General features: G+C 35.8%; 1 protein-coding gene across 1 annotated transcript in view; it reads left to right on the top strand.

The window, feature by feature from the left end:
* The window catches only part of LOC120769424, a 34056-nt gene extending 9682 nt beyond the window's left edge, over nucleotides 1–24374 (top strand). Inside the window, exons 2-6 of the mRNA XM_040096406.1 lie at nucleotides 8611–8860; nucleotides 11864–12192; nucleotides 12288–13362; nucleotides 17162–17510; nucleotides 22738–24374. Coding sequence (XP_039952340.1) covers nucleotides 8611–8860; nucleotides 11864–12192; nucleotides 12288–13362; nucleotides 17162–17510; nucleotides 22738–23045 — 2311 coding nt within the window. The 3' untranslated portion in view covers nucleotides 23046–24374. The remainder of the gene's footprint in view (nucleotides 1–8610; nucleotides 8861–11863; nucleotides 12193–12287; nucleotides 13363–17161; nucleotides 17511–22737) is intronic.
* Nucleotides 24375–24717: the final 343 nt, after the last annotated feature.

The raw sequence follows: 24717 nt of genomic DNA, 5'->3' as shown, positions 1-24717 counted from the left end.
TGTGAAAACCGATGAAAAACTGGGGCAGTTTAGTCAATAGAAATTACGGTTCCTATGTGAGTGACATTATGAAATTGTTTTCAAAATTTTGCCATTTATCTAACAGAACAGTAAACCTTATATCAATAAGAAAAATCTACAAAATAAAAGTGTGTTTGAGAGATTTAAGTCTCAAAGGTTATTTTAAGGTACCGGAAATAGCTTTCATAAGGTCTATTTCAGTGCTTGATTCTTGTCTTCCCTTACTTGTGCTTATTTTTAGGTGCTTTTTGTTTTCCTTTTTTTCTTCCTCTCGACTTTGCTTGACATTTTCGGCATGTTGTTTGTGCACCTTTGCTGCACCTGCTCCATCTGCCACAGCACTACAAATGGTTTTTATCCACTCAGCTCGCGCTCAGCACCCGCTCAGCCTTCACAGTTGGCCTGCCAACGCGATTAATTGGAGAACACGAATTTTTTACTTATTATTACCAGTTTTTTTGTTTTAATTTCATGTTGTTGTTGTTTTTTGTACTTTTTATCGTGGCACTGCACGAAATATTTATTCTCTGTCATTATATGTACATTTACAAGCGCATTTACACCGTTACACACACACGTGCAGCAGTGGCAAAACGCAATGACCCCACACGCCTCCGCCGGCGACCCACGTCGCTGCAGGTCGCGGGCAAATGAAATCACAACCTCGTAAACGCGAGTTCAAGCTATGTAAATATTACCTTGTTGGCACTATTATTTATTATTATTTTTTATTTTTGTATAGGTGTTGTTGTTTTTGTTGTTTTTCTGCACACCCTTTACTTTTGTTTCGAGTGCTCACGGTTTGATGCCAAGTTTAATTTCCATTATTTTATAAGCATTTACATATTTGTTTCTATATGTGTGTGTAAGTCAGTGTGCGTGTGTAGGTGTGTGCTTGGTTTTATCCGGGTTTATTATGTGCACATAAGAACCTATTTTTCGTCAGCCAACAGCCGGTAGTATTGTCATTTATTATGATTATGGTTTATTACAAAACAAACATGTAGCTGAATCATAGTATTTGTTGGTGCAACAACAAAAACAATATATATAAAGTTATAATTTCAGTTTATTGCATTAATTATAACTGTAATTTGCGGTCGTCTACCAGCTGGCGTGAAGCCGAATTTCGGCCTTCATTTGAATAATATTATAATTATCGACTACTAAAGGATAAAATTTATAAAAACAAATTGAGTCGAGCAATTCAACTCTTCTTCTAGCGGCAGGAATATTGACCATTTCACAAAATTATTTCCGAAAAATATGAAAGCCATTTGAAGTCAGCACAGGGTGTCCACACAAATTTTATCTTTACCAAATTCTCTTGTCTTCATTATACTGATTGTCGTCAAGGTCCTTAAGCATTTAGAGAAGACCACTGCATTCGTTCTAGAAACTCTCAAAATCAGCACAGGGTGGCCGCAGAAACTTTTGCTTTACTGATTTCTTATGAATCCTAATATTTGGTCTCACCAAAGTACTTTAAAATGAGTGATTGTTAAAGAGTATATTACTTTAATCGCTCTAAGGAGTATTAAATCATCCTTAAAATCAATACAGGGCGTTAACATATGTATTTGCTTTACCGATATCTTATGTCTTTATTATTATATTTGGTTCTTCAAAGAGCTCCCCAAAAATTTTACTTTTACTGTAACCTTAACCTTTCAGTATTCTAATTATTTTCTATAATCAAATCCGGGAAAGTGGATAAAGTTTACAAGTATTAGATCTATTGCAGCGGTCGCCATTCAAATAATGATCTATTTTGAGAACCTTGAGTAATCCTTATACAACCTCTTTATTCGGCAAAGCCTTTTACATCCCAGCCCCTTCTTGGGATCTCATAGAACTAAATTCGGAACTCAGTTCATTATTTTTAAAATGTTATAGTCTTTTCTGTATTATAAAAGATCCAGAAATAATGATTTTGAAACCAAAGAGTCCGTTATAAAATCATCAAACAAAAAAACTTACACATTCCACAGTTTCTATTTATTAAATAAGGACACCGGTGAATGCATTTAAATATACCTAAATCTCCGTTTCTCCCTTTCACACTCATTTTTTCTACATCAAATATATTTTCATAGATAAATTATTGACCTTTCTGCCTGGGCGACGTCGTTAGTCGGGCGATAGGGCAATTCCTTTTCGTCGTTTCGATGGCGGCTTTAAAATCGACGAAGAGATGGTCTGTATCGATCTCCCTTTCATGGGTTTTTTCCAAGGTAGGCATATGGTAAAATACGGTCGATAGTTGATTTTCTAGGTCTAAAACCACACTGATAATGTCCAATCAATTTGTTTGTAATTAGAGCAGATTATGAGGTTACTTTTTGTGGCTTGGGCAAAGCACTCTTGGGCTCCAATGATCGGAACTGCTTTCATTCGACCATATCTTGTAAAGAAAATGAGGGATGTATCTTGTCAGCTCTTCGCCAACGTATTTGAATAGCTCTGCCAGTAATCCATCGGCCCCTTCCGCTTTGTTGTACTTCAGGTGGGTAATTGCTATTCGAACCTCCTCATAGTCGGACAATGGAACATTTATTCCATCGTTATGGATTTGGAAATCGGGTTCGCCATCTCCAGATGTTAAACTTTCACTGGCGTTCGGCAGGCAAGAAGTTCGGTTTGCTCTGAAAATCAAGCACTAGATCACCACTTTGGGATCTACAAGAGTATGCTGCGGTCTTTTAGTCGTCCCATCTTATCGTAGAATTTTTGATCATTATTCTGGCCGCTGGCTTGTCAAGCTCTTCATACTCCTTTTCTTTTTTTGTCTGTATATGCGTCTCGCTTCCGTCATCAACTCTAGCTACCTATCCCATCCCGTAGGTGCTGTGGTCGATTTTTGCGTTGCGAGGTAAGCAGCCTGTTTTCTCTCAATTGCGACACGACAGTCGCCATTGTACCAGCCGTTCTTGCGCTTTTTGCGAAAACCAATGTGTTTGCTGACCGGCGTGCTTTACTATACAGAAGCAGGCGGATATATTCGCTACAATAAGATAGTGGTCTAAGCCCATGTTCGTTCCTCGGAGCGTACGTTCGTCAAGGACACTGGATACATGCCGTTACAATCGCCAAGCACAATTATTACATATTGGCGTGGCAGCTCACATAGGTGCGCTCCAAGAGATCATAGAGGGCATCGTCCTTCTCTTCCGTCGGGGCGTGGGTGCAAATCTGCAACCACCGGGTTGAATGCCAGGACTCAACGACTGAGTATTTCAATATGGCACCTGTAGTAAAAATCACAAGGACCTACTCGTCTCCTTCTTTGTCCCGTCCATCGCATTGGTTAGGCAGTGGTTATGCCAGCCTTTACTTTAGGACATCAACCAGCTCAACAAAAGTGGAGCATTTCATCCGAAGTTGTTATTCGCCTTTCATTTCAGCTCACAACCGTACTAGCCAAGTAGTATAAAGTTTTTTACACATTTATATAGCGCGTCGCTTGTTTCAAGATGGACACTCGCTCGCAGCCGCACCTCTGGTGAACAGCGAACCCTTAAACCAAATATGTGGGAGTGGCTCCGCTGAAGCTTCTCTTCCAGCTCCTTTGACCGGGACCCCAGGCTCCACACGGGTAGGCTACCACATCTTACACAAGGGTATCGTGAGGTGCGCGGCGAAGACAAAAGAGTAGAAGTTGGCTATTGTCCCACGACTGTAACTGCTTACACAGAAGCATGAATATATCCCATTACACCCCACCCCACAGTCCAATTTTAACAATATGTTCGGAGATTGTAACTTTCTCTTGGACAATAAGCTATTTGAAGATGTCTTGTGTCAATTAAAACAGGAATACACTCTTGTTAACAAAAGGCAGACTGACTCACCTTTCATAGGGTGAAACGTAGAACTAAGAAGCCCTGATCTCAAATCGGAAACAAGACAACATATGCAACGTTATTAGCCCTCCCTTCTCGCCAATCAACGACTTAATGTTCGCATTGCACATTTCTTTGCTGTCAAAACATTTTTTTTTTTTTTCGTTTTTATTTATCTTCTTTTAATAATTCGAAATTCCTTTAAGGACAAGCGTAATACGTTTATGAAATCGCAAAGCCCACCCACAGTGACCGCAATTATTTTCAAGTTTATGTTGCCTAATAGCGGAGTAATCTAATGGTACGCCCACTAATTTCCTGTAGTCACTAACATAAATTTTTTATGCGAGTATGTCTATAGGAATGAGTATACAACGGACGCACATAAATAGCACTAAAATGGAAATTTGAATACGGAGAAATAATTATGGGCAGTGTGTTGTAAATATTGATGAGACGCATAATGCTTTTGTGGACGATATTAGTGGAAATATTGAAATTATAAAAACTAAGTCAGTGAACTTGTCCTTTAGCAAACCATAATAGATTTCTCCAGCAGCCAAGTCCGTCGAAACGTGATTAGACAAGTCAGTCTTTTGAACTAAACTTAAAAAACATGTTGAAGAAACACTGATCGAGAATTAAGTTTGAATTATAAAAATCTGAACCCAAAGTAAATATCATAAACGGGTGATGCAAATCAAGGTTCCCTACTTTTTTAAAGAAAAAACACAGAAACTTCAAATTTAATGGGGAATGGGGTTTATTATAATTCGAAAGAACATTTTTTTACATTAATTTTTTGAATCTTTCAAATTTTGGTCGCTGCTTTCTCTAAGATGAGTTATCTGTTGAGTTCAGTTTTCGATGACTCCTTGTAGCATTTCGACTGGTAACTGAGGTTCGAACAAGGCCTGATTCGAAGCGAAATTTTCAGCATAGACTTTAAACTTTACATATCCCCTCAGGAAAAAGCCCTACTGTAACGGATATGACTCAATTTTATATGATCACCGAAGTGTTCTCTCAATAAATACATTGATTGTTGCGATGTGGAGGAAGTGTCGCCGTCTTCTTGAAACCGAATATCGCCAAGATCACGAGCTTCAATTTTAGATATCAAATAATCGGTTACAATGGAGCGATAGCGGTTTCCATTGACGGTTACGTTCTCACTGGCATCATTTTTGAAGAAATATGGACCGATGGCCAACAAACCACACTAAACCATTGTTTTTTCTGCATGAAATGGCCACATCGATTAACAAAGTTTGTCTCGAAAACGGCGAATCTTCTTGGAACTTTTCAAAGACCCACAGAGCGAAGCGGTCAGTTCTGGCACAAGCTGCATTTTATATGCTTCCAATTTATGATCTCGACGTAAAGTGCGCCAAGTCTCTCGATACGTCAGTCCGAGTTGATGCAAACGGCGCCAAATCAACTCTCCACGGTCTTCCTATACACTCTCAACTACGGCTGCTATATTTTCTTCACTGTCCAAAAATAACACGGCAGCTGGACACGACTCACGCATGATCTGTCAAAAAAGGCTATTGGAAAAAGTACCTATACTTGGATCACCTATTATAAGGATTAACTTTTGTAGATTTAGCTCATTCCAGCAGTTTCAATCAGTTTTTGACGGAAAGGTTCTGTGAACTCCATTCCTCAAAATACACACACAGCATTACTTCGTTGTTAAAGAGAATAATTGGTTTTTTGTAACAGTTTCTTTAAATATATAGTATATTGAGGTCGCATGCAGATTACAGGCATACTACACAATTAATGCACTGAATGGCCAAAGCAAATTTACGCATTAAAGCGGTAATTTATAAAACACAAAGTAATGGAATCAAAACGGAAGAGTGGCGGGAGCGAAAGGAGCTGAATTTTACTGCAGTAAGAAAATGTGAAAAAAACGCATAATCCTTACAGGAAAGGTATGTCATATGCACGACATGGTGCTGACGGACTGCTGTGAGTGTAAACACGCAAGAAGGACATGCACAGACAGACATTTGTATACTCGTATGCGTGGAGACATATACATAACTAGAAATATACTAGGGCCGCTGGATAAGTTCATTATTTGTAAGGTTATTTTATTTCTTGCGTCAACTCTTTCAGCTTTCTTAAAATAATGTCCAAGTAGGTTCAATGATTGATTTCAATGCTGCTAATGATTTCTGAAGCAAGTCTTTCAAGACAAATTCTGTTTTGGCTCCACATTACTTACCAACGACCTTGGATTTTCTATGTTACCGTTTATTGTAGAGTTTGACGGCGGTTTACTTCAGTCCTACTTCTTATTTTAGTGTACTCTTTAAGTGTGAACAAATAAAATATTTTGAAGCTTAGAATTTTTAAATCACTTTGATATAGTATACCATATTTAGCTTCGCTGGGATTGGGATTCACATTCCGTAATCACAGAACTATCTTGATAAAAGGGTCGCTTTTATTGCAAAATTGGATCCTACTCTAATGGTTCGGTACAAACCCATTTCCTTTCGTAATTTTGCTAGGGTTGCGATTCACGTAATCACAGAACTATCTTGGGACAAGAGTCAGTCTTGTTTGAAAATTGGATCCGACATCTATTGCTTCGGTACTAAGCCATTATTTTTCCACAATTTTGCATAAATCAACATACCGTGACCATTGAACTTATTAGGTACAAGATCTGATTTTATTTGCGTTTGTAAATTGGGTCCAACATCTACTGTTACTAATATAACGTAATTATCAGAGTTCATTAATAGCGACTGCAAACAGCCGAAGCCATGTCTATAATCTCGAGAAATCTTTAGAAATGATAATTAAGCATATTAACCCCCAATTCTCTGATTGGATGAAATCCACTGTACAGATTTTAGTTCATCACTCATTTACTATTATAATCTTGCAAGGCTTCAAACAGAAACGAAGCTCAGTGGAATTCGTGCGAATACCCCGTGGTATTTCCAGGCTCCTGAGGTATCAGGCTGGTGTTTGTACAATCCAGTGTGGGTAAGCCATTATTTTTCCGATATTCAACTCCACAACATACTCTTTAAGTAGGAATGTAATGTAGCTTCTCTTCTGAGATGATTTGTGTATCTGAAATTTATGTAATTATATACTCATCCCTCCCAATCCAATTCACTTTCTATCCACCAAAATCGGTAATCGGAAGAAGCTACATAGATTTCTTAAGACTTTACTGTTTTATTTTTGGTACCAAATATTTGTGGAAAAATTTCCGAAACTTTTGCTTTACATATACAAAAGTGGATCCGGCTACGCGAATACATTTTATACTATTATTCATATAATAAATTATTCAAGACAGTGAACATTTTATTTACGAATAAAGGCGGAAACGTTTTTGAGATTGTAGTTGAGGTTTAATTTTGAATATGTTCATACAAATAAATTTCATTGGAAAAAATAACGAATTTAAGGCTGCTTTCTCAATGTCTGGTCACCAACCTTTCTGTCCAATTAATCGAGTTGTCCGCTTAAAAGAGCGTCAATTTAATAGAGCTTTCACTGTACTTTTTATTTATGAATAGTTTTTACTATCCTATCTTCTAAGTTGGTTCGAACTGGACACAGTGTGCTAAATTTTACTAAAATCGGTTAAGTAGTTTAGGAGGCCATCGCGGACAAGCAACATGACACGTAATTTTTATATGTAAAAATATATATTGTATCGTATGACTCCGTTGGCAAACAAAGTGCGATGATTTCGAACTTGTGTTAGTCTCCTGATTTAGTTCCAACTTTTTTAGACCCTTGATTTTTCGATGTCCAAATTGCTTCTCCAGCTTAGAGACGTCGGTCCGTCGGTTGCTTTGTGGGTTGTGATTACATATATCTGGATCTCATCTGAAAACATACTCGAACTAGCTCAGTTTACTTTACAGAATTTAACCTTAAAGCCATATTTGATTTGTGCGTGATCATAATGTATGATGTGAATAGTCATTTTGGCAATGTCAATTTTGAGGCCTATGCTACTTTCGTTGTAGTTTCTTTTTTGTAAGGTTCCCAAATAGTTGCCTGACTTTTCTCAAAGTTCTACAAGAATGCATATAACATTATTTACAAGAATTTCCTAAAGATCTAGACCTATTAAATAGCCCTTGTACTTACATACATATATGCGCATAAAGTCATACAGCGTTACAAAGCAAGAAAAAATCAACACATTACTCACGAATACAAAAAAATATATATGCATTATATATACATACATATGTATGTATTTATAACGCCACTTCATCAGCTAAGGGTTTCATTTCGATTGCTCATAAGCCACAAGCATAACACATCAAGTGTTGGAAGGCAGTAACAGCAACAACGGTAGCAACGACAACAACAAAAGCAAATAGGTGGCGAAAAGTCATTTAAAAATAGACGCATTGTCGCGCACTTTTGCGACCGTGCGACGTGTTTAACCCAGTGCGCCAACGTCGCCATTGTTGCTCAACTGCGTTGCCCCGACGAATGTATGTGCGTATGTGTGTATGTGCTTGTGGTATTCCCAAACTAATAATTATGTAAATTCCCAGCATGAGTGTAGCGCAAAGGCAAAGGCTGCCCACTTGACGGAGACTTTTTCGCATTTTTTGTTTTTGTAATTTCCAGCGACGCTCAAATAATATTTAGCACACTTACGTTGCTTTCACTACTATGCTGTTGTTTTTGTAGTTTTTTATTGTTGTTAACTCATTTGTTTTTCGACTTTCTTCGCTTGCAGAGTCCAAGTACTCGAGTGGTTTCAACAGTTGTACGTCCAAACGGAATCGTTCAGATCGGACGAGGAGTCACAACGTGTCCGTGAGGCGGGCAATAATTGCTATCGCAAGGAACATCATCCACTCAAGGCATGCGATCTATATACAGAGGCTATATTTTTAGCGCCCGTCGAAGAGGATGCAGACAATACGACGGCGGCAATGGCGCATGCGAATCGTTCGACTGTGTTGCATGATTACGGCATGTATGAGGTATGTATGAACCCATTTACATACATACTATATATGGATGTATGTATGTGCTATATTTGTACTTGCTACAAATTGTATTGTATACAAGTATATGCAATTTAAATCAATGTTGGCAAATAATGTAGTACACGTGTGTGCATGTGTTGTTGTAAAAATAAAATATGCATTTTAGGTAAACACAGAAGGTCATCCATTACACATGGATAGCTAGGAAGTCCCCAATGAGAACTTGTCATGTGCATATCGTTTGAAAGCATCGACACAAAATTCGACATTTTTGTTAGGAAAAAAAATAAAAAATGATATTTCGAAATATTTCGGGATCTCGAAATTCCTGAAACCTGATTTTAAAAGATTATTTAAAGTACAATAATGGAACTGAAGTAAAAAAATACTAAAGTAGATCCCGTAATATTTCGGGATCCCGAAATTTAAAGCAGCCGATTTCCAGATATTATTTAAAATCCAATAATGGAACTGAAGTAAAAGAAGTATTAAACTAAATCACAAAATATTTATTTAAAATTTAATAGTGGAAATGAAGTAAGAAAAATACTAAATTAAATCCCAATTTTTTTCCTGATCCCGAAATTCAAAGAACCCGTTTTCAAAAGAGTATTTAAATTTAGTTACAGAAACCAAAGTAAAAATAAATACTAATCTAAATCCCGAAATATTTCGGGATCCCGAAATTCAAAGAACCCATTTTCAAACGATTATTTGAAATTCAATAATGGAAGTGAAGTCAAAGAAATACTAGTCAACTTTCTGGATCCCGAAATAAAAAGTACACGTTTTCTACGGATTTCTTGCAATTTGATAGTGAACCCCAAAATTATTGATTTTTTATTATTGTAAATTAAATCCCGAAATATTTCAGGATCTCGAGGTCCACAGAAAATCGAATTTTAAGAATTATTTGCCATTCAAAATGGATTCCTAAGGAATATATAATAATACGAATTACGTTTAATAAAAATAGAAAGCATGAACTTAACGCTTGAGGCTTTTTAAAAAGTAAAAAAACTTGAGGCTTTTTAAAAAAAAACTAAACTAGATTGAATTTCGCCAATGCACATTGTAATTGGTCCGTTGCTAAATGGAAAACCGTTTTATTTAGCGACGAATCAAAGTTTAATATGATTAATTCGGATGGAATGAGTACAGTCCGCCGGCATAAAGGTAAACGCCATAGTGCAAGGAACTATAGGATGAGTTTCAAGCATGGTGGCGGTAGCATTATGGTGTGGCCGTATTTTTCCGGCAGCGGGGTTGGTCCTTTTAAAAAAATAGATGGAATAATGGACAGGTTTTTGTACAAAAGTATTTTGGAAACCAATATGCTAGCATATGCTGAGTGGAATATGCCACTTTCTTGAGTCTTTCAACACGACAACGACCCGAAACACACATCTAAGCTGGTAAAAGACTATCTTAGGGTCAGTGGTGTTCAGGTTCTTGATTGGCCTGCTCAATCCCCGGACTTGAATCCAATCGAGAACCTGTTTGGCATTTTAAAGCGAGCAGTTTCTGGTCGGCGTTTTGGCAACCGAGAAGAACTCTTTGACACGTTAAAAATGGAGTGGATAAACATCCCACAAACCACAATTGATAATTTGATAGCATCAATGCCCCGAAGATGTGCTGAGGTTATAAAAGCTAAGGGTTGTTATACAAAATATTAATGTGTTGCTTTAGATTTGCACAATTACGAATTGATTGTGAAGTATATTTTGTTATTTATCTCAGCAATATTTACTAAGAGCAATTAATTGGAAAATATTTTAGTTACACTTTTTACAAGTATTTTATTTTCTTTTATAAAATTTTTGTTAAAATATATTTTGAAAAAAGTATAACAAAAATTATAATTGAACTAAATTTGTTGCTTTTGTTTTGCACAACACTGTATATATATGTGACCTGGTCTACGAAAAGGGAGCTAACGTGCGAAAACTAGTTTTCTGGGAAAAGCTGTTAAGTTTCTGGTTATCTCATTAATTGTTCTCCTTTTTTTTGACACCTAAGCCCCCTTTCCGTAGACCAGGTCACATATATTTTTTTTTATATTCTTTCCGAAATATTTCGGGATACCGAAATTGAATAAATCCAATTTCTAGTTGCTTTCTCACTATTTGTAAATTTCTAGACCCGAAGATAAAAATAAATGTATATTTTTCAATGTTCTTTCCGAAATATTTCGGGATCACGAAATCGAATAAGTCCTATTATTATATTTGAAAGGAAATCCCGAATATTTTTGGCATTACAGAATGCAAATATATCAATTAAATAAGTGTTTAGTGAATATTAGAAGGCTCAAAAGAAGTCCCTCAAGTTTTCGGGATCCCAAGATTGTTATTTTTAAACAGACGAATATCGAAACTTTCGAAATATCTTGATATAAAGAATATATTTAAATACATTAAACAAATATAAACAAAAAATCACAAAAGTTTACGGGATGCCGAGATTGTGTTTTATGATTGTCTTCTATAACTTCTGCTCAACTAACGAGCTCATCAAATGTAATAAATTTGATGAAGAGTTCGATAAACATCATTTACGCTTTGCATTTTTCTTCACACACAATTTCGCGCGTTACCATTGTTGGTGGTTAGGGTGGCGCGTTGGCCTTGAGCGCACGCCCAACTACAAAATATCAAAAAACTGCCACACCACAGGCAACGCGCCCAACTAACTCCACCATTAAGCACACTTTCCAAGAGCGCTTCGTGCGCCGCGGCGCTTTCGTGACTTTGCTGTTTTTATCGCACATTCTCATCTTTCGTTTTGGTTACTTTGCACAAATTCATGCTTTATTTTTCATTGGAAATTAATTAATTTCTCGACAACACAGGAGTCACACGCAAGCGCTCTCTTGCCGCCATGTAATTGCGCTTTTCAAGCCATTTATTTAATTTGAAGTTAAAAACGAACTAAAAAATATAAACATATGTAACACCCTGTTTTTATGTACGCTACGCTTAACTATCTTTACAGGAAGCCTATGACGATTGCCTGTGCGCGCTGGAGCTCGGCTATCCGGAAGAGTATAACGCGTTGATCAAACTACGCCAAGCCGCTTGTGCCTTAAAGTTGCGTAACTTTGCGCTCTGCGAACTGCATGTGCACGAGCTGCTGCACATGGATCTCTCCGAGGCGTTTGAGGCGCGCACACACGAGCTTTGGCACGAATGCGAGGTGCTGAAATCGGAAAAGGTCGATATGGGCGTGCAAACGGACGACGATCATTATGTGGCAGCGGCCGCCATGGCGCCACAACACATACTACACGGGAGCAACAGCAATCGACTGAAGGTGTACGAAGTGTAAGTGTTTAGCTGATTACTTATGTATCTGCAATACTTTTAAACTAATATTACTTTTCTTATCCCTGTAAACTACTACCTTGACGCCTATCCAGCGCCTGGTCGGACACGTCGAACGCGATTACAACGACACGTCGCGCCTACTTGCGCGCCACCACAGACATTGTGCGCCACATGCCGATCTTCAGCGAGGAGGCCGCCATCTTTGTGTCCAGCGGTCAGGCGCGCATCTGCGACAATTGCGCCATCACACAGTTCATACCATTTCCATGCGACTACTGTTCGAATCGCACATCCGTTTATTGTTCGCGTAAATGTCGCGCTCAACACTCATCCATACACGTGCTCGAATGCTTCGCCCACCAGATTGAGCTGTTCGAAGAATTCGGCGATGCGTTCGCCAAACCGCGTCTACTGCAGCTCGCCTTTCGCATGCTCATCACCGGCTTGCCGCAGGTGATGCCGCATTGTCGCAAACGACCGACGGTAAACAAAATGTGGAACGCCTTCAATGGCATACTCACCGAACGCACGGACATACCATATTCGGCGCTGTTGCGCCTCGAAGCGCACCTCGATAAAATCGACGCCGAGACAACCGTTTCACTCGCCATTGCCGCACACATACTAGCCATCTATTTGGCTGAGTGCACGGACTTTTTCGAGCACCTCGATCTCATGATGCCCGCCACAACGAAGCTGACGCGCAGCGAATGGATTCTGCTCTCGGCCGCGCTGCTGTTGCGTCACATCGGCCAACTGAGGCACAAACATCTCACGCACTGCCCGTCCTTTGTGTTGCCCGCAGATCCGCACATATTGTCGCCGCTGCACGAATTCAGCCTCTGGTCGGCGGTAAAACACATACGACAGGGTCAATTGCATTTGCTGGCCGGCGATGTGGCGTGCGTTGCCTACGCCGTCTATCCGCAAACGTTGAGCCTGTGTCGGCAGTCGTGCGCCGGTCAAGTGTATCGTAAACACTCGGGGCGTCAGGTGACCGCTTATGCCACATGTGACATTCTGTTGGGCGCTTGCATTGGCAATTGTTTCGTTTACGCTGGTGATTATCGACAATCGTTGTACGAGACACGGAGGCAGGACCTCAAGGCGCGCGGCATCGACTGCAAGTGCGACAAGTGCTTTCGTCCATATCCGGATGAGGATTTTGTAAGTGTGCAACTTAAGCGTTGTTGTTTATACAACATTATGACACTCGCTCGAGACAACAACAACAAATGCACATAATTCATATGTCAACTTACACACGTGAACACACACACAAACACCCATATATGCCACATTGTAGTACCACTGTATTATACTAATTTTTTGATTGTTGTTGTTGTTGTTGTTATTCTTAAATGTTTACGTTCTTCAGCCAAAGTAGTGGCATAAGTGTGCATAGCCTGTACATACATACATACAAGCAGACATGTATGTGTAAATATGTATGCGTTGTTGTTGTTTTTTGTTTCTGTGTTTGTATGTGCGTATGCAATAGTAGCGATTATAGTTAATTCCACTTTCCACTGCCTCATTGCCTCAATGTGGGTGTGTTTGCTCTTGATGTTGTTATTGAATTCTTTGTTCTTCGTGTTTTCATTCGTTTTGTTGTTTGTGTTTAATACTCAGTGGCTGTGTGCATTTGTTTGCCTAGTCTACTTCACTATACTATATATGTATATATGTATGTGTGTGTATGTTTGCCTAGTTTCTTCCGTGTTTTCGGATTTTTCCCTTACATATATACATACTTATATATAGCCATACTTATAGAGATGTGTGCTAGTGTTCATAATGTTTACATGGTTTTAGGCGCTTAACGGCATTCAAGCCTTGATTGTACATAACACGCAGTTGTTTTTGTAAATTATACATTTTTTTTTATCTAATTCGTGGTTGTTCTAAACCGTCTAATGAGGTTCGAAATTTATATAGTTTTTTCACCCAAAAAAACATTTTTTTAAAAAACAAAATTTTTTTAAATTTATTTTAAAAGAAAGAGAGCGGAAAATACTTCACCTACCCTAAATTAAAAGTAAAAGAAGTAAAACCTTCAACTTCATCTGCACCGAACCTACTACTACGAGCAAAAAATAGTAAGACTTTGTTCATAATTTTAAAAATCTTAATTTAATCTTCGAAATCTATGTCGTCCCCTCAAAGCAATCTGCCTTGGCCCCAAAAAAACTTGTGCCAACGTTTTTTCTAATTCTCTAAACAGTTGTTAAAGTCGATATCCGGAATAGCGCTTAGCGATTCAGGTTTATGTCTTCAATTGACTCAAAACTGTTTCCTCGCAGCGGTCGTTTGAGTTTCCTGAATAGCCAGAAGTCACACGGAGCTAAATCAGGCGAATACGGTAGTTACGGCACGATATTGGTTGAAAATTATACGGTACATTATCATGGTGCAATGACCAAGAGTTATCGGCCCATAATTCCGGCTTCTTTTTACGAATAGCTTTGCGCAAACGACGCATAACATCAAATAGTATTCCTTGTTGACAGTTTGGCCGATCGGAAGGAATTCGAAGTGCACCACACCTATCGAAGAAAATTGTCAACATGCCTTCTTCGGCTTCGGCTTACCTTTGCAACGGTATTCGGAAGATTGATCGTATAGGGAGTCGTAAGCATAGATTCAAGCCTCATCGTCAGTAATAATACGATTCATGAAATCCTGGTTGAGTGATTTTGGAACCAATCGTGCTTTCACTTTTCTAAGGTCTAAATGATCTTTCAAAATGGTTTTCACTGATCCTTCCAAAATTCATATGATGCAAGTAAGATCTCTGACTCTCAATCGTCGATTTTCAAGCTCCAATTCCTTTATTTTCTTCGCTGACAACCCAGAAAAAAAATATTTTAAATAATAGGTTGTGGCACGTAATTTAAATTAAAAGGTCATACTATTACTTGCCCACAGAAAAGTCCTTTATCAATATCTTTAGTTTGTTTAGAGGCTGTAAAATACTGATCTGAAAAATTTGTTTAGGAATTGTAGCATTGCTTTGAACAATAATCCACACCAAATTTCCAAACAATGTCATACCAAAAAGTTTTCCATACAAGGACTCTTTATAGGGTCTCCGACGTTAACAACTGAGTGTTACAAACTCCATGACAAACTTGATATTTCCTGTTCAGATTATAAACAACAAAACGCGTTAAGTTAACAACATGATCTCTGGAAGTTAAGTAACGGAGTGGTCTTTTTGTTTGTTTCCTGGCCTGAAAAATCCAATGAAAGAGGATCCAAGCAGCATGCACCTCGGCTCTCATGGCTATTCCGGAGAATGCCTTTCGTGACGCCTTCAATGCTTAGAAATCGCGCTGGCAGCACTGTATCGACGCAGAAGAAGCCTAATTTGAAAGTTATTGAGGAATTGTTACGATTGGTTCAATAAATTTCTTTAAATTGACTCAGTCCTATTACTTTCCGGACAAATCCTGTAGGCGATACGGACACATAAGCAGCAAAATCCCATAATCTTCTGTTTATGTTAATAGATTTATTGGCTTTCAGTTTAAGATAATAATTTAGGATACTAATAGGAACATAAAAGAAGCTTCTTTCACTTTAGCTCGCTTTCAACCGGATGTGTTTTGGCTACCCAGAAGATAATTGGTCTAAGTTGCTTGAACCATATGTAAAACAATCGTTTCTGGGCACTTCAAGTGAATGGCGCTCAGAGAACTTTCCTCACTTGCGCGAACTTCTACACATGACTCTATTCTCGCCTAAACCTAGATATTTAACGCTGCCTTGCGAGTAATGTCTAGATTTAGGCTGCTTCAGTTAGGGTAAAACTCAAAGATCCTACCAGAAATCACTAATCTATGAAACGAATTTGTCACTGCGGCAATGCAGTTTATGGAATGACTAGTACCTCAGACATCCTATGCGTCAAAACTCTTATGAACATTCGAATGTGGAAAAGTGAAGTGCGTGATCGGTGTGACGATCATTGGCACTCGACCTCTCTAGACGCTATTTCGGCTCAAATTTTGACTCAGTTATCTAAGCGTATATAGAACTGGTTTCTTGAAAAGCCATGTTACAAGAAAAATCAATAAAGCGTCCTGCATGCGTAGGCTAAGGAAGATCTTTCCGAAAAAAAATTGTTTAACTGCTGGTGATAGATGAAACTGAATAATTTTTTCGACTGTTAAGCAATATCAAGCGAAAGACTGATCAAAAATTAGATTTCATAACACATTGAGAGAAGTTAAATCAAGTTAAAGTTTATGTGGCAGGCTTTTTATAGTGGGAACGGTGTAGAAAGACACTGGAATATGTAAATTTCACTGAATTAGAAAGCTGTACTCGTATGTATCAAGAACTAACTGCTGCATGAGACATATCAAGATACTTTCTAAACACGCATTTTCTTTTTATGCAATATGCAGAATTTTTTTTCAGTTTCTGTGCTGCGTTTTGTCATTTGTCTGTGTCACATTTCTGACTTTTTCTAGCGTTTCAATTACGAATTGACTGTCACTGTCACTTGTCTGTCATTGTCACTCGCCTGTCTGCTACACGAAATCATAAGAAATTTTTTTTAGACAAAAGGAAATGTCACTTACAGTTAAACATTTTTTCAACATAAAAAAAAATTTTTGTTTTCAACATTTTTTCAACTTGAAAAAATATTTTTGCTAAATGTTTTCAAGAATTTTTTTTAACTCAAAACACTCGTACATGTCCTTTGCTTTAACACACGTCACTTCGTTTGCCACACTGACTTGCTTGTCTTTTGCACTGCATACTTCAAAGTGAAAATTTCAATTTAAAAAAACAACAACAACACTTGCACCAAAATATTTTCGCCTCTTCCTTACTTCACCTACTCAACACACATACAAACATACTAACGCCCACAAGTATTCCTACAACTGTATTATGAAAGAATTGTTATGAAATTTTGAAAGATCGAAAAAAACAACAACAAAAAATTTTGCAGCATAAATTTCATCGCTATCGCTGTGATAATCCCAAATGCATGCAAATATTCACACCGAACGCCAGCGATTTGAAATACACGCGCAACTTGCGCTGGTGGCGCAGTCCATATTACACACACCCGAACAACGAGGGCGCCGATCTGTTGGTGTGCAGCGCCTGCGACGAAACGCAAAAGCTGGAGTGGTTTTGGACCTTCAATGCGGCACTGAGCGACTGCGATTCGGTTGAGATGCGCTGTAAGTTGTACGCGGCCGTTGAGCGAGCCGACACGCAACTCGTTGAAATGAACGAGTGCAAAATCGCTTTGGCGCGCCAACTAGTCGAGCAGTGCTTGTTGATGCATCGAGGTACGTTGTACATATACATCAGTTAACAGTAAATACTAGCAATAGTCATATCGATATTACATAACACACAGACACACACACCTACAGCGCATTAATATAACAAATTAACATTATCATTAAATGAATATGTTCATTACTAGTAAATATGTATCAACTTCATATATACATATGTATACATATATATAAATACAGACATACAAACACTTTCGTACGAATATTATTTTTAAGTACTGTAATCATTGTAGCAATCAATTTAGTAGGTCTAAAAGCTAGTCGAATGTCTTTAATTAGTTTTAGGAAGTGGTTTTATGCATTACGTAATTAGTTTATATACATACATATGTAAATACATAGATGTTGAGTACATAGCATAGTATGTAGAAATTTTCAAGTGCGCAAATTCTTCAAAAGAGTAAAAACCAAAATTTCGGCAAAGATTTGCGCAAAATGTTGAATATGCTAGACTTATAAAACAAAATTTTTGTTTTTTTGTATACAATTTTTTCCTTATAAAATAAAAGAGAGATTATAAAATAAAATATAATAAAATACACATATGTAAAAACATACAAAATTTTGTAAAATTATTAATTAAATAAAAAAATAAAAGTTGCCATAAACTAATAATTAAAACAATTAGAAACGTATGAAACCAAATAAAAGACACTAATAACAAAATTTCAATACAATTTACCCAGAAAATATTTTTAGGTTTTTTTTAATCAAAATTTTAGTTTAAAAAACGTTAAATATCATTAAAGTTAATTTGTCATTAAATAAATACCATATATGGATGTCTTATTTTTTATATAATAAAATATAAAATATTTTTTTTTTGAAATTCTCGGTTATATTTTTTTCATTAAAAAAGTTTTTCCAGCATTATTTTTATTAAACTTTTGTTTTTTTAATTTTTTTCAACAAAATTGTATTTATATATAAAAAAATTAATACATTTTTCTAATTAAAAGAAAAATTCAAAGTTTTTGATATAATTTATTTTCTCATAAAAAAATTTTAATTTTTTATACAAATCACTTTATTTAATTTTATTCAATACAATTTTATTTAAATAAAAAAACAATTTTTTTTTTAATTTTACATCACTTTATTTTTCATTACAAGATTTTTGAAAGCAGTATTTTATTAAAACTTTTTAAGCTTTGTTATCACAATTTTAATTGAGAACTTAGCTTAACTTAAATTTCATTAAAATTAACTTTTCATTAAATAAATATTAAAAAAAAATTATTTAAAAATTATTTTAAAAAAATTTTTTTTTCAACATTTGTATATCAATAAGTTCATTGAAAAGTTTTTTTTTTTATTTTTTAAACATTTTTTTCAATTTTTTTTTATTACATTTTTTTATTTGAGATAGAATGAAATATTTTTATACTCTTGCAATCAGCCGGTACAGAGCATTATACTAGTTTTGTTCATCTAACGGTTGTACGCTTCACCTAAAACTAATCGCGATAGATATATGGTAATATATAAATGATGAGGGTGACGAGAAAAGTTCAAATTCAGTTGAATGTCTGTCCGTCCGTCGGTGCAAGCTGTAATTTAAGTAAAAATTGAGATATCTCGATGAAACTTGGAACAAAACGAGTCCGTAGATGAAAGTAATAGGACTAGTGCCACGCTCACAAAACGTCATTAACCGTAAACCTATAAAGCACTAAATTGAGATATAAAACTGTAATTTGGCACAGGGAATCGCAGTAGCACAGGGGCCGCGTGGTCAAAAAATTTTGAAAAGTGGGAATGGCCGAATTCTATGTGGACCTCTATACCTACATTTGCCTTTTGATCGAAAATATCGAGATATTAATTGAAATTCAGACAGAATCCTTTCCTGACAATAATATTTCTAGGTATAAAAATGGGTTGAATTGGAGCAATACTTCCCTGAGCCCCCATACACTTAATATAAAGATTTTCGAACTTTCAGGTGACTTTGTAACGGCCAATATTTGAGTTATCTCAGTGAAAATTACACAACTAGTTTTACTCAAAACGGTAAATCTTTATGCCTAAAATAGGTATAATTGGACTAAAATTTGACCTAGCTCCCATATAACTTTTATGTTAATATTATATAGTATTGAGAAAAATAGATAACATCTGGTCGATACTACTCCACCTGCCATACTAAATACATATGTATGTATTAGAGTGATTCAAAAAAAAAATTTTGTTTTTTTTCGTTTGGTACTCGGAAAAACAGGTTCCTAGACACCTCTAAGAAAGCCTCTCCAAACATGAGTTTTTAATTGTAACGGGAAGGTCCTCCTACATACAGTTTTCTATTTTTTCTTATTATCAGATAGAAAAATTTATATCTCGCTTCCAACTACTTGAAAAAATATCTTGTTTCTTAGATTTTGTAGTAAATTGAATGCTCTACAAAAAAGGTCTATTATGATTTTTTCGTAAACCCAAACGATTAAAAGATATTAACAGTTAAAGTTTGATTATTTTTGGGAAAATTTTTTATTTTTTATTAATTTCATAACTCAATGAAAAAAAAGTTATTATGAATATATAGGAGTTATATCTTGTATATGTATATATAAAATTGCTTGGATTTCGATCCTCAGGTTGACGTTTTAAGCCATAAAATATTTCTCTGTCTTTGCTTCTTGCAAGTTTCAAGAGTATAAAATTTTCGGATGCACTCGAACTTAGCCCTTTCTTACTTATTATAATATAACAACTTTTTTTCAACAAAATGTTATTTGAATAAAATAGTGTTTTTTTTTCAAAAAATTGTATATCAATTTATTTTTCATTAAAAAGTTTTAAGAACAACATTATTTTAAACATTTCGTTCAATTTTTTTATAATATTTTTATATTTAAAATAGAACAAATAATGTGTTTCCATAATTTTTTTTAATAATATTATTTAGTGATATGGATCTTTCACAAACCAAAACAAAAAAACAATAAACAACAAATTTTAAACTAAAAATATTTTCTAAACATATTATTTTTATAATTTCTTATGATATGTTTTCTCAAGAAATGAATGCAATTATCAAAAAAAAATTTTCTTGAAGAAGATAGAATAAACTAAATATAATTTTAGTTTAAAAAATGTAGTAAGAATGTTTTATATTATAGATAACATTTCCCATAATTATTACGATGCCTCGAATTATAGAAAAAAACAAACAAATTAGTTTTTGCTGTAATAAATTATTGAAATTTTTAGAACAAAAACAGATATTATAAATAAATATAATAGGAACCTTTCCTTTGCATGAACTCAGTCCTTAAGCGGTTATATTCAGTTAAAAGGCGAATTTTCCAGAATATTTTCTACGAAAACTTTTAAATTGATTATTTATTATGGTGTCTTTTAAGTGTATTTTAAGGCTTAGTGTTCGTAAGTGCGGTGACCACTAAATAAATATTTATTAGTGAGAAAAAATCTTCGATTAATTACTAAAAATATATTTTAGAAGCTCGTCTTCTACGCCGATTGAAGGAGATGAACCGATGTACTTAGTAATTACTTCGTCTAAACGCAATAAGCGCCATCAAAAGAAAAATTTCCCTATAACGTGCAACAAAAGATTCGGTGTGTGAAAGCAGATTTAGATTTTTGATTACACGTGCTAATCTCCACAACTTGCTGATCCAATATTCATCTCTATGGCTCGCTACGAAACAGGATTTACTATTTATTATTCCTTTTCTTCGAGATCGAAAATCAGTGACTAGGCCGTAAGATAACACGTTCACCAAACTTGGTTTTCAATAAATCGATTGTGACATTCGCTTGTGGCGTCGTCCTGTTGCTTAAGTCTATATCGTCCAATTCGGGCCCAAAATATTCGGTTATCATTGAGCGGTAGCGATTCCCATTCATGGCAACGTGCCGGTCTTGATCATCACGGAAGAAGTACGGCCCAATGAATCGCACCAAAATGTAATGTTTTCGGGTTGCAATGGTGGCTCTTGGAGTACGTGTGGATTGCTGCCTGATTAATAACACATATTTTGCTTATTGACAAAGCCATTCAGCCAGAAATGAGCCAGTTCGCTGAAGATGATTTTTCGATTTAAATCCGGATAATTTTCAAGTTGTTGCTTAGGACAATTCGCGAACATACGACGATTCTAGTGGTCAAGCGGCTTCTGTTCTTGCGTCAATTTGATCTTGTAAGGATGGAGGCTAAGATATTTTGGCAAAATTCGCTAAAACGATAACACAGTGATGTTAAACACTTGAGAACGACGTGTGAGAGACTGATTTGGGTCTTCATCAATTGATGCGCTAGCAGCAGTAATATTCTCGACACTACGGGCACTTCTTTATCTCACTGACACGGGAACATTTTGTACTGTGCTTGTGGACTCAAATTTTTCCACTAGACGCTCAACTGTTGATCTGACAGGACGATTATGTTGACCATAAATTGCACGTAGCGCTCTTAAAGTTGAGGCCACTGACTCCGAATTTCGGTGGTAAATTTTAATAATTTCGACTCGTAATTGGATCGTATATCCTTCTCTGTTAAAATGTCAAACCTTACTGAAGAGAAATGTCCGAAGAGCGGGAAAAAATATGGCGTCGTTTGCTGTCCCTATCGGTCTACTTTTGTGGCATTCCTATTTAGAAATCCCGCGATTTTACAAGGTCTGGTTGTTACACACCTCGTGGTAAACTTGATATTCTTGATGCAGAATGGTAAATTGTTGAAGTAAATATCACGAAATTCGGAAGATTTTGCTAGAGTAGATTATGTGATAAGCACATTATTAGAATAATGCATTGAACTTTCAGCTTGCTCTAGAAACACTGAAAACTTAATAATAAGACTCAAAAGGTAAACTTTTATGGAGTAAAATTAAGCACTTAACACAACCCAAACACAGTAACATAAAAGAAAAACAATAAACGAAGCATATATTTAAATAAATTCCTTTTAAAACCGAGTTGTATGTATATTTTCAGAACTTTACTAATGAAAACCACATATTTTCTTCTCTCTCTTTTTCTCACATTTACAAAATTCATAACTGGGCACGAACTTAACCAACTAATTTAAACTAAATTCTATACAACTCTTGCTGCTCTCTCTTGAAAACGTAATTTTTACCGCACTCGTACCTGAACTATTGCTCTCGCTAATAACGCGCTGCCAAAAACGACTTACACTCAACACGACACGCTATCTCACTAACAAACAAACCGAAATACTCGGCAACAGAGGGGCACAAACCGCTCGACGATTGGGAATTCAATAAGCTGGGCTCGATTATGCGCAACGCTCTCAATATTGTAGCTGCACAATGTGGTGTCTTTAGCATAGAATATATACAACATATGTCCTATTTTTGGGACATCATGGCGCTTAGCAATTACAAATGCGGCGATAAGGAACTGATGCAGATGTTGCAAGCGCTCGAATACATACCGGATGAGTATAAAGAGATCTTCATCAACTATTATGATGACTTCATAACACCGAAATTCGCGGAGGAAACCTATACCAGCCTCATGGATACGCAAGTCTAGTGGAATTCATCACAGCAAACAAAAAAAGTATAGAACTTCAGAAAGCAAAAAACCCAAAAAAAGAGAAACCCAAACTAAGAAAACTAAGAAAATTAAGCAATTACACAAAAGTAAAAGAGCAAGAAACCACTTTCAAAAACATGTTCATGGACTAAACTCAAAACAAAAACTAAGAAACTATATATCTTTAAGAAATTTAAGAGCAATGTTGTAATTTAAACTCAAAGCTCGTTACCCGGTACTCGAGCGCAAAACAAGAGCAGACACCCACAGGCCACACAAAAATACTTGAATACAATGAAAAAACAGTGAGACACAACCTTGTAGGTAGCATCATGAAGAAAGAAACTAAAACAAAATAAAAATCAAGTTAATGTTTTTTCTTCGCTCTTACTTTCCATACTCAATTTTTTTTTTTCTTTCTCATAAAGTCGTCTCTACGCGGAAATACTCTTTAGAAAAATAAAATACTAATAAGCTTAACTAAAATTACTCATAAAATTAAAAAAAAATAAATAAATTAGGTAAAACACTAAAATACACTAAGGTTATTGAGTGACGTAGATTGTTGCGAGCATAAATGAGGGATTACTATATATAAAATGGACCTGAAATGCTATAGGGCTGAGAAAAAACAGTAGAGGAGTGCATAGAATAGCAAATATAAATTGTAAATACACAAGTGGAATATTGGGATTGGTTTTAGTTGGTGCTTAGGTGAGATTTGACATTTATGTGTTGCATACTTTTAGGCGTATGACCATGAAAGTGCAAAAATTTCGACGCATAGTGCAGGTGAAACTATTTTGACATCGTTTTATGACGGATATTGGTCAAAAACATAAATTTTGCAATAAAGCATCGCTTTCAAAACGAGATCCCGAAATTTATTACAAAATTTTTTTCGGGATTTTCCAAATTTTCAGCCACAAACAAATTTTCTTATCTTGAGTGATCTCAAAGTTGTTCGCATTCATTTTGTAATAAAACGTAATTTTCGTAACGGGATCCCGAAATTTATTAAAAATATTTTTTCGGGATTCTATAAATTTTCAGGCACAAAAAAATTTTCATAGTTTGAGTGATCTCAAAGTTATTCGGGGTCCAGAAATTATTTTACGGGATTCTATAAATTTGAAATTTTTGCAACGGGAACATAAATTTTTTTTGACGTTTTTCTATAACGGTTTGTTGATCAAAAGCACTAATTTTGCAATAAAGCAACGTTTTCAAAACGGGATCCCGAAATTTATTAAAAATATTTTTTCGGGATTCTCCAAATTTTTAGGTCCTAGACAAATTTTCATAGTTTGAGTTATTCGGGATCCCGAATTAAATATAATTTTAGAAATTTTTGCAATAACTAAATTTAGAACATAAATTTATAAAAATTTGTTTTCCAAATGGGATCCCGAAATAAATTTTCGGGATTTTAGAAATTTTTCAGTTTCTGCAACAAATAATAAAAAATATTAGGCCTTGTAGCAATACTTAATGAATATACAATTTTAAATTTCGGGATTTAATTAATTAATTTAAATTTTTTGGTAAAGCAAGATTCGGTAGTTAATTTTCGGGATTTTATAAATTGTTGATTTATCTAGTACAAGTTTTAGTGCTGAGCCTGTAGCCAATTTAGATATTTCTGCCAACGCCGACTAAATCCAAAGAT

This window comes from Bactrocera tryoni, chromosome 2 (assembly GCF_016617805.1).
Source record: "Bactrocera tryoni isolate S06 chromosome 2, CSIRO_BtryS06_freeze2, whole genome shotgun sequence".
Taxonomy (NCBI): Eukaryota; Metazoa; Arthropoda; class Insecta; order Diptera; family Tephritidae; genus Bactrocera; species Bactrocera tryoni.
The sequence above is the reverse complement of the archived record's forward strand: the minus strand, read 5'-3'. Positions and strand labels throughout refer to the sequence as shown.